Source organism: Fragaria vesca, linkage group LG6, assembly GCF_000184155.1.
Source record: "Fragaria vesca subsp. vesca linkage group LG6, FraVesHawaii_1.0, whole genome shotgun sequence".
NCBI lineage: Eukaryota > Viridiplantae > Streptophyta > Magnoliopsida > Rosales > Rosaceae > Fragaria > Fragaria vesca.
Window position 1 is genome coordinate 23287571 of NC_020496.1, and position 15083 is coordinate 23302653.

Genomic DNA, 15083 nt, shown 5'->3' on the forward strand with positions numbered 1-15083 from the left:
GATTTTATCCTCCCCGAGTTATTGAACTTGGAAAAGTTTAAGGTTTCAAAAAACATACCTTTCTAGAGGCTGTCGAGAGGAGAAATAACGTTTCGCCTACTTGTACTTCGAATTTGGGGCTGAAAATTTGATAGAAGGAGCAGCACTGGATGGGGAAGTTGCTGTCAAAATTTCAGGTTGATCGGAGTAAGGGAAGGTGGTGAACCGGTGGTCGGTAGCGGCGGCGGTCTGGAATCTTCCGGCGGCCGGTTCGGAGACTTTCCGGCCGGTTCTGAGGGTGAGACCGGCGGCGTTGGATCCGGGGCGGAGAGAGCTTTCTGGGGATATAAAATTCCGACGGAGGGCAGTCGGAATTTTGGTCGGAAATCGGGAAAAACAAGGCTGCCCGATTTTAGGGTTTGAAAAACAAATGGTGGGCTATTGACTCTAGGGTTAGAACAAAGTGCATGATAACGTGATGAAGAATAAAGTGTAGAGACAAAGAGATAGCAAGAGAATCATCATCTTATTCATTGATAGGAGCCCTTTATATAGGGAATTACACAATACCAATATGGTAAGGATATAAATACATAGATCTAGTCTAACTACATATCCTATTGGCATAAGGCCAAGACACACATAGAGAATATCCTAGAACACAAAGCAAGATATACACTATTAATTGAGGAATTGGTGGATCAGAGGTGTAAGTCACCATGAAGATTAAGGAGGAGGGAATCCGAACCGCAAAGCTCCCCACTGGCAAAACTCAACAAAAAATAGCAGATGGAAGGAAAAAAGTGGAAGAGAAAAATGATGATCAATATGATATGAGAGCTGCTGATTAATTGATGGCCTTTTGTTCGAGCATAAACTGTTGCTTAAAGCAATGAACCAAAACAGTGCTGTTGTTCAATTTTGATTCATCAATCATCAAGGTGGATCGGTGGAGCACGTAATATTGCATGAAAAATAATAATAATAGGCTGTTGATCGTAGTTAATTTCTTGTTTATAAATAAGATAAGGAGAGATATGACTTTTCAAAATATGATCAAAATCATTCCAGTGCCTAAAAGTGGTCATTGTTCGAAATTCTGGTGTGTTTTGCCATAAATACTATCTTTTTTTGCTTTCTTGAAACTATGATCTATGGTGGTGAATTTCAATTGACGTAGACATAATTTATCAGAATGCTATAACAAACCCTCACATTGTATGATTCGAACCTGTTTTCTGCATCTTTCCCCTTTATAGATATAACAAATGGACCATGTTTTCAAATGTCTCCTTTACACACCACCCGCAAAAATATATAATGATGGATTCGATTGATTTTTTAAGAGCATAGAATGAAAGACAATGGCAATCATAACATACACTAAAAGTAATACATAATTGACTATGTTAGCCATAAGTACAGGTGAAGGATATACAAAATTTCACCTCTAACCTTGGGAGTTTTACTTGAAGCCATTTGTGATGCCCACCTACAGCTTAATTACAAGGCCTATAGGACAATGATCGCTACCAATAATATCAGGCAGAATATACGAGTCATGAACCTTGCCAGCTACAGATTCTGAGACTAGGAAGTAGTCGAGCCGCCACCCTAATTCAAGATCACAATGACCACATATAAAAAATATAAAAAAAGGTTAGAATCTAACAATGGTAACAAATACGATACACCAGTTGATATATTTACTGTGACTTGACAAAGTTGTCAATTAAGTGCATTTTGTTTTATAACTATTGCAAGGAACATTACCTGCAAATGCATTTATACGCACGCATATACAAGAGCAAAGAATAAATATTAATCACACATCCTCATATTTTGTGGTCAAGACTGGAAAATAATATTGGTTTATTGAGAACTAATTAGCTAGTATTAATTAAAACATCAAATCTAACTGGAAGAATCAAAGCTAAGAATATAGACGTAACACTACCTCGGTTAAATTTGCGTCCACCATGTCGATAGCCCCAGTATGTGTAGCCAACAACACCAGGGTGTTGCCTTCTAAAAGTATCCACATATCCCCTGGATAAAAAGTTTGTCCTGAAGGATTGCCTTTCTTCATCTGTAAACCCAGCACTTCTTATATTTCCCTATAGATTGATAAAGTCAAAGGAACACCATAAATCAAACTATATGCAAAACCATTGTAGAGGCATATACTGCAATATACTAATTTTACTGCCCTCATTTTTTTCTTTAAAAAAGGATAAAGACAATGTAGGATAAAAAGCCATAACGATATGGATCATATGAAACCAGTCTACAACTTCCTATCATTACGCTTATAAAAAACACTTGGCATTCTAAATTGGCCAAGTTCAATATTACAGTTGCCCTCTGAAATTTATAAGCCAGAATTTTGGCCGAGCTCAACGTATTTGACCAGGGTATAAATGATAAGGGTGATTTCTACATGCAATTGTTGGTTGATAATTGTCATGGTTTTGCTGTGATGGAGTGATGGTCGTAATAACCAATCACTCAAATTTAAAAAGAAGTAAAGTTTGGAAACATCGAAAAACTTTGACCCAGGAAAGGTAGTTACAAGATTACATTGACCCCAAACACATTTTTCTAGCAAATATAAGTGACACGTTGGGACATCAATATTCTTGATGTCTTGAGGTGACACCCTATGAGTACAACAGGGACACTCTTCCTATGGTTAAGTGACCAACCAAGAAGTCGAAAAAAGTTTGTTCACAACAAAATCTGGATAACTTACAGCTGGGTTATAAATGTCTATCTCTTGATGCGCACAGTTCAGATCACCAGTTAAAATGACAGGCTTCGACTTTTCCAGCTCCTGGATATAAAATGAAAGAACAATAAGCACCATGTAATTACCAGCACATCAAAACCATAATATTCAACGAAAGAGAACCTTTTCTCCCATAAATAGTAAAACACTTAAACGACTATAGCATCAATATGGTGGTTGTGCTATTCAAGGTTACAAGGACTCAGTATACATATTGTAATTGTTACAACTTAGAAGAGATTCGACCAATACTGACCAAAAGAGAAAGAAAATTTCTAAGTTTGAGATCAATTATTAAGGTTGAATTTTGTAATAAGATATACAATATAAAACACAAGAATACTGGTTGTATTTAAAAGCTTTGAGAGAAAAGAATTAAGTCCATCTTGTGGACATACTTTGAGAAGTCAATTAAAACATACTTACTTTCATGTAATTACTGAGAGATGGATCCCATTCTGTAATCCTGTATGTCTGGAAACGAACAAAAAAAAACATGTTAGCCGAGAAGGCGTCACCCTAATATTATTGCCTGGAATCAGGCTGCAGTATGCATGACGAAACTTACCAGTCTCCTCAAACCATCTCCAGAATTAGGAACATATCCACTTATCAGGTAAAATGAATCAAACTCTACTGTTACGATTCGGCCCTCACTATCATGATCGGATATGCCAAGTCCATAGCTAACTGAAAGTGGCTTTACCTGCAGTCAAAGGCCAATAGTGATGTGTACATTTCATGTAATGATGTGTAGATAATGAACAGGAACATTTCATTCATAACTCCCTATGAGCTAATCTTGCTGATCAACTTTGTTTATGAACAAGATTTCATTTCTGGCCTAATATTTAATTTCCATTTTTTTAATGAGCATCCATATATTTGTAAACAAATTCATGGAAATAAATAGGTGACCAGGGTATAAGTTTACACTAAACAGCCACAACACTCTGAAACACAGGCATAAATGTAGACATTAATAGTAACTAAATGCTAGATGTTCCCGAGATATCAAATTTAACTCATAAATAAGGAATACAATACATACCCGGGAAATAATCGCAGTTCCTGAGTAACCGAGCTTGGAAACACTACATGTCCAGAAGCTATTCTCATAGCCATCTATGAGAGACCTCTTCACATCTTCGACATCCTTCTCCTGTACCCAAATTCAATTAAAATGAGAATGCAAGAAACAAAAACTGCTACAGAAAAGATGGAAAAAAAAAAAAGGACAGAGGTCATGGATGGTAAACAATAGCAAATTTTTTTGGCCAATAAACAATAGTAGATTTAGTTTCATACTAGCAGTTACATATTTAAGACCACTAATGGCATACAAATTGTGCATATAGAGGTAATTTCAGAAGTTAATTTCAGAAGGCAAGCTCATAACTCATACAATTTAGCTTGGTAATCTCGATAAGAATGAAACATTCTGAGTTATTAAGGATGCTGCAAATTCAGATAATCCATTATTTTAGACGGACAAAAACTTGAAATAAAAAATGGAGCAAAGACTACTTACCAGCCACAAACATGCAAACTATGCTCCAAATTTACAAACAATTTAGATAGGCTTGCTAGTTCTAAGCATGCATCGATATTTAAGTTTGTATGAGTCCAGTACATGCCACTAATACTTTCTAATTTTTGAAAAAATCCAAGTACCTATGAATGCCAGCCAGTACAGAAGAAACCTCCATTCATGTGATGTACAGAAAAGAAACCAGGGAAAATTATACACCTTCATTTCCTCACAAGTACCCAATTCTACTACTACACAAAGCTTCTTGAAAACGAATTTCAGGCCTTGCATAGGCCCATAATGTTTAGCAGAAATATATCATACATATACATACACATATAAGTATAAACACACTCACACACATATTAGACAACTAAAATTCCATCATCAACAGTACTGTCACTCAACACTCGTCAGAGGGCATTAAATTTCACAAGTCAAATCACAGAGCAGTACCCCGACAGAATCTAAAATGTAATTACACAACAACCATTTGCCTACAACGAACAATGATTTAACCTTTAAGATACAAATAAAACACTAACAAATAAATATAAATAAAGAAATGCATGCCTGCAATTTGGTCTCCTGCAGACATAATACATCAAAATCTTCTCTTTTGGCAAGTTGCAAAGCAGAGAATCCCTCTAACTTTAATAATGCCCTTAAACCATTGACGTTCCACGACATAAGCTTCATAAATTTAGTCTCCCTAGTGAGCTCTGGGGGCCTCATGGTTTTAGGATTATAAGGAATCCAATCTTTCTGAGGTTTCTTGTGCGCCAAAACTGTCCATGGTTCAGCTACCTTATCATCGGTTATGACAGCAATACTTGCAGCTTTTGAAGATACTTTCCTCCTTGTCCTTGATAGGTTCTCAACTAGATAGACAACAGTACAAGTAAATACAATCTAGCTGGATAAGCATATGAAAATACACTCAATCAAGAGAAACCAGTTACGGTACCTGAAACTTCATCTGATTCATTCGATAGCTTCTCTTTCTTTACAACCTTAGTATCACCCTCAACAGTTTTACTCTTAAATGATGACCTCCGCTTATTCCCTTGGCGTATCTGAACATCCGAAACAGTGTTGACATTCTGAACTTGGTCTCCATTGGATAAAGTTTCAGTCTCGGTGTTGGCTGATACAGTTTCAACACAAATGGTGGAGGATACATGCTCTTCTATTACCTGAGAACTTTCACCTGGAAATTCAGAGGAAATCTAAACATTCAAACTGGAGAATAAGGAAAAAGTTCAGAGCAGTACATGACATAAATACATACCATCTATCTTATTTTCCAGAAAGCACTTCAAGGAAGACACAAGTTCGCATTTTCGACCTTTGGCAGAGGCCCCTATCTTCCTGACAGGCGAGTCGAGTTTCAAATCATTATAAATAATAATAATAATAATAATAAAAACTAATACCATTACAAATTAATCAACACCAGAAGTTGCGTGTAACTATAAATGAAACATTCGAATAACAACCAAGTCTTAAAGAGTTGAATGTTACCTCAGTGTTGTCCTGAGTTGTTCAACTGTCATTGCCTCAATCTTAGAGAGATCATCTCTCAAACTCTCAATCTCCTATAAACATTAACCAATCAATAAACAATCCAAAACGACAAAAGCATAGAGAGGGAGATAGTTAAGTATAACCTTTATAACAGGTTTCTGATGAATTGGGTTTGAACCCATTGCTCCTTTGAGCACGGGCTTCTTTGTGGAACTGGAAACGGGTCGTTGAGGCAACCTAGCTATTGTCGCTTTAACTCGAAGATTCCTGGGAGCAACTGTAAGGCTATGAATGTCGGTAAGTCATTTCAACTGTAACTGAAAATTACGATGAAACAGAAGCGACTGAGAAGAGGAAGGGTAGTTGTATTAAACCTAGTGAGATTGAGAATAAACTCTTCAACCCTAATTGCAGTGATTGGATTTGGTTCATTGCCTAATTGGAGAAGCGGCAAACAAGACCCTGTTTGCTCACTGAAACAAATATCATGTTGGGGAAATTAAAGTGAAACCCAATTTTTTTTTTTATAGTGGCTTTTGAGAAAAATCCATACATATAGTAAAACCTTAATAAATAAATGTTTGATAAATTAGTAATTTTGATTAAATAATAATTTTTTTCGGTCCCGACTCAAAATCAGTATATGTTACTATAAACGTTGCTAAATGCATAAGGTATGAGGTTAAAAGTGCAAAGGCGCATCGAAGGTGGAGACTCTCTGCTATGAAAAGATGGCTCTCTTCCTTGCTTCCCCTCTATCAAACCCTAGCCGTCATACCTTGAGTCTCTATTAATGGTGTCAATCACCATCACCATGCAATAAATAATGTTAATAAATTTTTTCGGGACAGGTATATTACTATGAACCTTTCTAAATGCAGAAGGTGTGAGGTTAGACGTGCAAAGGCGCATCGAAGGTGGAGACTCTCTGCTACGAAAAGATGGCTCTCTTCCTCACTTCCCCTCTATCAAACCCTAGCCGTCATAACTTGGGTCTCTATCAATGGTGTCAATCACCATCACCATGCACATCATCACCCTCTGCCTTTTGTTGTCCCCATGCAACAATCTATCCATGACCAGCACCAAGCAGATCAATCTCTGGTGTCTCTCATCTCTTCACAGCAGGTATACCTTCGGTAAAGATCCAACGGAAGGATCCCCCTTTCTCTAATGGAGGTATCTATGGGATTTTCTTTTCCAGATTCTCTCATAGATCTGAAACCAATACAACATCAGGTTGGAGTGGTATTGTTAGTATGAAGCCATGGCGTGTGAAAGCAACGTATGAAACTTTGGATGGTAGCAGTGATGCTCGGGTCAACGGCTACAACGACAAAGCTTGTGGAGGCGCCGAAGGAGGATGCGACGTCGGCGTTGATGGTTTTGTTGCTGCAGTCTGCGATGACGGCGACGGCTACGCTACTGTCATCAATTCTGCTAGAGTTTTTCCTGGGCCTTAGCAGATTGGGTTCGACCATACTGAGCTTTTTTTAAGTTTTGTTATTTTAAAGCATTGGCCTATTTTTTTATGTATCAAGTAATAATAGGCTTACAGAATAAGTGAATACGATTATTAAAGAGTAATCTATCTTAAAAAGAGTAGGCTTACAAAATAAGTGAGTAATAAGCTATCATATGTACTACATGAGGAATGCATCACAACTACTTGTCTATTTATAAATGATAACGATAGAGTATGTAATAGCTACATCCGGTCTTTGCTTGACCCAAATATATGAAAATCATAATTGACTATTTCAAAAAAAAAATGCATAAGATAATAAATTTTTTACTCCCTTTAGGTCCCAACAATATATAAAGTAATAATTTTTTTTTGATCAGATAAATTACAACTGCGTGAGTCGAACTCATAATCTCTCACTTACTAAAGGGGAAGACTATGTCATTAGACCGAATGATATTAGGCTATAAAGTAATAATTGATTAAATATATCTTTAAAAAAAATCACACAAAATGAATAATAATTGATAACATTCATAAAAGAGAGAGTAATTCATGTTCATAATACAAATTAAGGAAACTTTTAACAATTTTCCTCAAATCGACATATGCGAAGATCGAATTAAGACTAGAGATCTTAAATTCATTCTTTTTATTTTTATTTTCATTTTTGATCCGATCAAATTAAACGCCCAAAATAAAAGTACCTTTTATTTGACCTCAGGTCCTCACCTTCTGTGTTCAAAACACTTAGGACTATTTTTTTTGTTTCAATTTTGTTAACGGTATTAGAATACCTCAAATCGTCATATGCGAAGATCGAATGAAGATCTAGAGACCTTAAATTCTTTCTTTTCATTTTCATTTTTTCACTATTAATGTGCAAGTCCTCAAATCGTCATATGCGAAGATCGAATGAAGACTAGAGACCCTAAATTCTTTTTTTTCATTTTCATTTTTGATCCGATCAAATTAAACACCCAAAATAAAAGTACCTCTTATTCGACCTCAAGTCCTCATCTTTTATGTTGGAAACACTTAGAACTATTTTTTTGGGTTTTAATTTTGTTAACGGTATTAGAATACATGCATGATAATGCGACGTGAATGACCAAATCAAAATATTGCATATTAGTTGCTCGGTTCACTTGCACCCAGCGTAGAAGAATTTTCGACTTTTTAGTACCAAAATCTCTCTTTTGTCTACCCCTATCCCGATGAGCCGAAACCAAAGCCTCTTGGATCCATACTCTAATGGATTATTGATGTGGAAGCAAAAGACATCTAATATCATTAGAATGGTGCTCATGATTGAAATGGAAACTGAGATTTTTAATGTTGAAACAGGTCTAGAATTTGCTTCAAAAAGGCCCACACTTTCCTCGGATCATTAGACTGCTGTATAAAAACGATATCTATACTAAAATAAAAGTGACTTATTACTAGTGAAGGACTTGTTATCTTTGAAGTCAGAAGTCTTCTTAAACCTTGTTTCACTCACAATCAACAGAGAACTTCAGAATCAGTCAGCCTTGTTTCTAAAGTTCTATCTCCATTACATGAGCTCAGCAAGGTGAGCTATAAAGGGCTGTCTATTGTACTGACAAAGATCTATCTGTCATCTCTAACTCGCAGGGTTTAAGCATTACGTTCTCCCAGTGTAATCCTCTTACCTAATGATATTGGCGAGGCCGCGAGGGGCATATCTTCCCAGCTTGACTGGGTTCCAAATCCCATTCCAAAAGAAAAGAAAAAAAGACATAATTAATTCCAAATGTGACGCCTACTTGCAGAAAAGTAATGACCAAGGCATTTTCATTTATGTGTCAACGATTTCTCTGTATAGGAACTAACACTGTAGTTTTAATCCCATCTAATGTGTATAAACAAACAAGTATGATGGGCGAAAAATTGGGCAATAAGTATAGCCTACCAAGTTGAAAGAATTAAGAACCTGCAATCGAACTCCACCTCTAACTTCTAACTTAGCAAAATCTCTAAACTAGATCGTAATGTACATCAGCGCTTGGGTAATGATCGGGAAGACTACCACGAAATGAAAAGCCGAAAGACACATCTCAACAGCCACTCCTGCTTCTTTCAGTCCCTCAACTTTCTCTTCAACAAAATTTCATTTCTCGCAGTGCTTGATCACACAGGAAGATGGACTTTTAAAGAGGCTACATCATTGTGGTTCAGAAAACATTTCTGTTTCAAATGAAAAATCATCCAAGCCAGGCGGAGATAATGGTGCAACTGCTAAAGTGTGAGAAGTGTTGCCTGTGAATTCCAAGACCTTTCTAGCAGTTGCTTGAGAATCATATAATTTACCAATCTTCCTCGAAGTGATTGTGCCAGATGTGGTTTCCCTAGAGGAGTTGCTACTCTCAACAGACAACAAGAACTGATCTTTAGAGAGAGTTGCTTGTTCAGCTGATGCAATTAGGGAGCTGAAAACGCCAGATTCCCTCAAACCTTGTATGATGACCTGTGGCAGAGAAATGAATATATATCAGGACTCTGAGGCTGAGCATTATACAGACCAACATATCAATTAAAGCAATAAAGAAAGAAGAAAGCACAGTTGTACAAAACTACCATCGGTGCATAAATCCGAGTCAAGATGCCCTTTCTCAATAATTTTAAGTTCAGAGCTTTGTCAGTCCACACAATGCGTTCCCGGTACCTAAACCAACAAAACAAGAGTTTTTGAGGAAGCTTATAAAGTAAGGATTACTTGCAACTTTTTGTTTAGAGAAATACTATTTGATGAGTGGAATGACAATTAATGGTAATCAAAAGCTAGAAAATGGATGATGATTTGTTCTAGTCATGTAATGCCTACGGTTCCAGTACAGTCACTGAAAACCTGATATCAACGAATCTTCTGAAAATCATCGAAGAAACTATTACCAGCTAAGCATTTCGTTCTGTGTTGCAGTTGAAGCAATTATGAATGCCTGTAGCAGAAAAAGGAAGAGAGACGAGTAGTATAAATAAAGCTAATCAGCTCAAAGACTTGCTGTCATTGCATGAACACCATTTATTTAATAAAGCTAATCAGCTCAAAGACTTGCTGTCATTGTTGCACGTGTAGAGTAGTGAAATGCTTGAAAGTACTATAATCTCGGCACCAACAGATCTTCAAAACACCACACTACAATGGCCGCAAAAGATTGACAAACATGACAAACATATATGAAGAGTAAATAGCTAGTCTCTTGTCAAGTTGACATGATACATAACTAGAGCATAACATATGAGACCACATAAAAGAAATCAGTATATCAGCTGAACTGGTGTACCATCATAACAAAGAACAGTGCAGAAATAAGAACTCACAGCTCTGTCAAATTCCAACATAAAGCATCTTTTAACATCCTCCTTCGTCGGTTTGCAACCACACCGATCACGTCTAGAGGTCAAATCTGAAAATTTGGGATATGTATAATGCAGAATAGCAGCCTCCTCCAATTTGACCTCGCTGGACAATATTAAAAGGATGGCAATAAGCTTTTACGTATATAAAACTTTAAACATAAATCAATACCTTTAGAAATTCTGCTAATAAAAAGAACATACAAGTGATGAAGTTCATGCGAAGTGATCTAAAACAAAAATGATGAACTCTGTCCTCTAATGAGAAGGAACAACTGATCAGACTATAAAAAGTTAATAGAAATTTTATATAGATAAATATGTAAAAGTTGATTGATGTTACAGAATGATCATACTTTGGTGTCTTCATATAATTGTGCCATCTGTGTGCACCATTAGGGCGGAGGTGATCTTGAATTCGAGCAGCTGATTTTCCATTTCCGTAGGTTAGAAAATAGTTTGGATTACCCCGGGTTGCGTCTCTGTAATTGCCAAAATACACTTCTTTTGGAAGATGGTCATAGTTCTTCTTGAACATTGAAACCTGAAACAAGATGAAATGAAAATGATACTGGTGGTTATAATAGCAAATGATGATATCTTGCGTTGTTCATACAAGCAAACAATCTCCAGGTTATAATAGCAAACAAGATTAGCAATGTCGCCAGGTTCTGGTTTTTGCCTCAACTAGTAAGAGAAGTACCAGGCAGTTATTTTTACAAATCATGCTTTTGCACTTACCAAAAACACAAGCACCGAACATAGATCAAATTTTTCTTTAGAAGGAAACTGCACAATACTTGAAGAAAGAAAACAGAAAAAACTTGGGAAAATAAAGAATGAAATTATACCTCACTGAAAGGTTCCTTGACATCGTCTCGCTCAACACTACTTTCCTACAAAGAAAAGGAGCACCCGTCAACTCATTGTCACATTACCATCAGTAGAAATTTGAAATGCAATGAGAACAGAAACACTCATCAACTATGATTTCTTAACATCAAACAAATGCACCAGATGAACACCACTAAATACATATAAAAGGATGCACAGCTAATATCAAATCTTGTCTCTCCCATAAGGTTGGGGTTCCAACAATCGAATACAGCTACTCTTTACTATAAATATTATAGAGGGCAGATCCGCGTGAATGGAATATATATACATGTATACACATAAATTTGACTCACATAATTAGGAAAGACAACCATATCAGCATCTCCAGGCACTTCGGACAACAAATGTCTCAAAGAGTACTCTCGAGTGCCAGCTGGATAAATTAGCTCATCAGTGTCAAGATGGATAATCCAATCCATTCCAGCTTCCTAAAATAGTAGAAAGAAGACATTAGATACTATATCAATATGGAGAAGGAGTAAACTTGTGCCAAGTAAGGCAAGACAAATTCATACCCTTGCCATGATAATAGCCATCTCCATGTTAAGGGATTGCTTCACAAACAACTCATAATTACATGGTTTATAGAAGAAGCTTGACAGCCAAGTCTCATTCCAAATCCGGCTACACACATATACAAATTCAGATAGAAAATTAAGTTGTGAAGATACTAGTAGCACATAGTAGTAAGCAACATGGAAGGACAATAGGGCTGTCTCTACCATCTACAAATGTTCTATACCTGGCACTGAGAAGACATTTAAAAAGGGAAGAAGTGAATATTGATTCATCTATTTCTCCATCACCTAGCAGCAATTTATAGTGAGTTCTTTGTTTTAACAATGTTGAATTGAGTAATTTCAGTTCCTTGTGTTTCACTGACTTTTAATATAGCAATTTTGGTAGAGTATAAAACAGCAAACCCACTGTGGCCTTGGTTAGCCAGAAATGATGCTATATTTAAGGGATAATTGGAAAACAGATGGCTTGTGAGAAAAGTACGTCAGTACTTCCTTGGGGGCTTTGCCTCTACTGATTTTAGATCAATTTCACTTCCCAATTATGCCAGTTTCTTCAAAATTTTGTTGAGAAATTGAGTTTATCCAAAAATATGACAGTGCTTTCCTTTTCTTTTGTCTTGGTTGACAGGTGAACATAATATCCACAGTGCAGGACAATACTATCGTATGCTCGATTTTATTAAGAAAGGCTTGATATTTCTTTCTAAATAGTTTAAAGCACATCTACCTCATGGGTAGCATTTCACTTGACAGCCAAATACATTTGTTTTCCTAATCCTAAAAATATTCAACATGAGAGGTGCTCCAAATAAGTTTCCTTTGTCAAGCCCTTACAAATTTCAAGATTGATAGGTTCTTTAATATTTGTTATTCTTATCCTTTGTCACAAAAATTAGGAACGCGAGTCTACCCCAAATGTTGGCATTCAACATTGAAAGTGGAGTTCTATAAAATTAGGAACTTACCCATCCATGATGAGAAGTGGCACAAATAAAATAATGCATTAAAACACAATGGGTACCAACCTTTTAGCTTGCTGCTCCTCTAATTCCCTTGTCCTGTGTATAACCTTCACTCCCTGTGAACATGTCTAGTATCTCATGAGAATGATTACTTAGATAACAAGAAGTAAAAGGAAATTAACTTGATAGGTATCAACTGAGATTGCTAAGTTTTTCACCAGTAATACTAAAAAAGGTGAAGCATCTGAATGAGACTTACCGGAATGGTTTCTAAGACTTTATATACATTTGGAAATGCAGCCTTCCCTTCCACAAAAAGGAGAAAGTTTGAAACTCCAATAACCTTATGATAGAAGATCCATGGCAAAGTTTGCTCTAATCCAGCAGAAGTGCTTGTTTGAATACATATCTGGCAAGTAAAAGATTATTCATGGATCATAAAATGCTTCTGAAAACTTGGTTGTATAGATAAGCACAACTAATTCATGAAAATCACTGAACAATGTTTTACACAAAAAGTAAACCAGCAAGTATGACATACATAGGAAACAAAAGATATGGCCATAAACTGGACAGGAAAAAAAAAAAAACCCTTTGCATGTCTCTAAGAAATGTCTATAATATTATATACTGGTTGTATAATATATAAATTCGTTTCACCAACAAAAACTAACTCGATCAACTATTTGAATTTAGCACCATTCAGAGGAAAGTTGCCATATCGAGGAAAAAAAACATATATCACATAGAAAACCTTCAATGTTGTCAATAAAAGAACATATCATAGAAACAGTAAGGCTAAACGGCTAAACATATCCATAGGAAGAGCAAAGATCGTTCTAAAATGAGTCAAAGCCAAACAACAAGGTCAAATAAGTTCAACAAGAGAAGGGCTTTAGGTTCTTAGGATAGTGATCTGAAAAGAAGTTGTGGCAGAATTTCATTTCCAACTGTTTTCAACATTTGAGAAAATGTTGGTATGAAATATAAAGTCTTTGAATAAGTTCATAAAAAATTTGCAAAAACCTATTCGAGATTAACAGTGAGAAAAAAGGTTATGGAACTGCTTTTAGATACTATAGGTTCATAGATTAAAACGTATGTGAAAGTCACTATACGTTCTACATCCTTTGTATTGGCTGAAGGGAAGCCCAAACCCAGGGTGAAGAAAGGAGCACAATTTAAAATAAAAGAACCGATAATTGATTATAATAAAGAAAAGGGCAAACGTATCACAAACTAGTGTGGTTTTAAAATGAATAAACCATGTGATTTATCCAGTCTTGGTATAAAGAAAAGAAAAGAAAAAACAGTTAACTGCAGACATCTGAACCAATGTAGAAAGTAGTGTCAGCCCAGGAATTGCATATCCGTTCAATACTTACTAACACTTGAGAAACTCCTATGGGTAAACATTGATGTTCCGGTACAGTTCAAACCCTGGTATAGCAATTGCCTCATGACATTGCCTATTCCAAGCAATTTACAACATGAACACTGAACATATCTTCGAAAATGACCAGGCTTGATATTGTAGAAATTATTAATCAGAAAGGATTGTAGAAATCAGGGCAGGCAGTTGATAAATCAACAGAATTGCATGGAAAACAAACCTTGGGAGTGAGATCGGAAGGCGAGAAATCAAACTTCCAGTCGCGGAAGTAAGGGAAGGACGGGGAGTGGCTGCGGCCGAGAGGATCGGCGCAGTCGGAGGAGGCGTGGAGGACGGGGCCGGGGAGGCTGGCCATGCCGGGGAACTCAGGTGACCAGCGGGTGACGGGATCGTTGAGACCGCCGCGCCATTGGAGGACGAAGGCGAAGACGGCCAGAGTCAGCGGCAGGACGGTCAGGAGGAGGAGGAGGCGGGAACCGAAGCTCTGAACGGATGAAGCCATGTTGCCGGAGGGACTTTACCGAAGCTCTAATGAAAATGTAAACAGCCCCCAAAGTTTATAAACAAAACAAGAGTTGGACTTGGCAAACTGCTCCGTAGGCCATGTGCTAGCTCGGTATTTCTGTTCATTTCAGAGCCTTC

General features: G+C 36.7%; 2 protein-coding genes across 2 annotated transcripts; both read right to left on the reverse strand.

Annotated features, from left to right (window-relative positions):
• Positions 1-1433: 1433 nt before the first annotated feature.
• LOC101299883 (apurinic endonuclease-redox protein-like) lies at positions 1434-6321 on the reverse strand. Its single transcript, XM_004303571.1, has 12 exons — positions 6200-6321; positions 5969-6102; positions 5823-5896; positions 5590-5669; positions 5266-5508; positions 4872-5179; positions 3819-3929; positions 3336-3473; positions 3194-3241; positions 2732-2812; positions 1937-2096; positions 1434-1593 (listed from the first exon to the last, which is right to left on the reverse strand). Exons 1-12 carry the CDS (start codon positions 6255-6257, stop codon positions 1472-1474), a joined length of 1557 nt encoding a protein of 518 aa, XP_004303619.1. The 5' UTR covers positions 6258-6321; the 3' UTR covers positions 1434-1471.
• Positions 6322-9298: 2977 nt separating this feature from the next.
• On the reverse strand, positions 9299-14943 carry LOC101300163. The gene is made up of 11 exons (XM_004303572.1): positions 14662-14943; positions 13308-13457; positions 13112-13164; positions 12081-12189; positions 11859-11993; positions 11520-11564; positions 11025-11212; positions 10633-10774; positions 10204-10250; positions 9889-9976; positions 9299-9778 (listed from the first exon to the last, which is right to left on the reverse strand). The coding sequence occupies exons 1-11, from the start codon at positions 14941-14943 to the stop codon at positions 9476-9478; spliced, it is 1542 nt and encodes a 513-aa protein (XP_004303620.1). The 3' UTR covers positions 9299-9475.
• Positions 14944-15083: the final 140 nt, after the last annotated feature.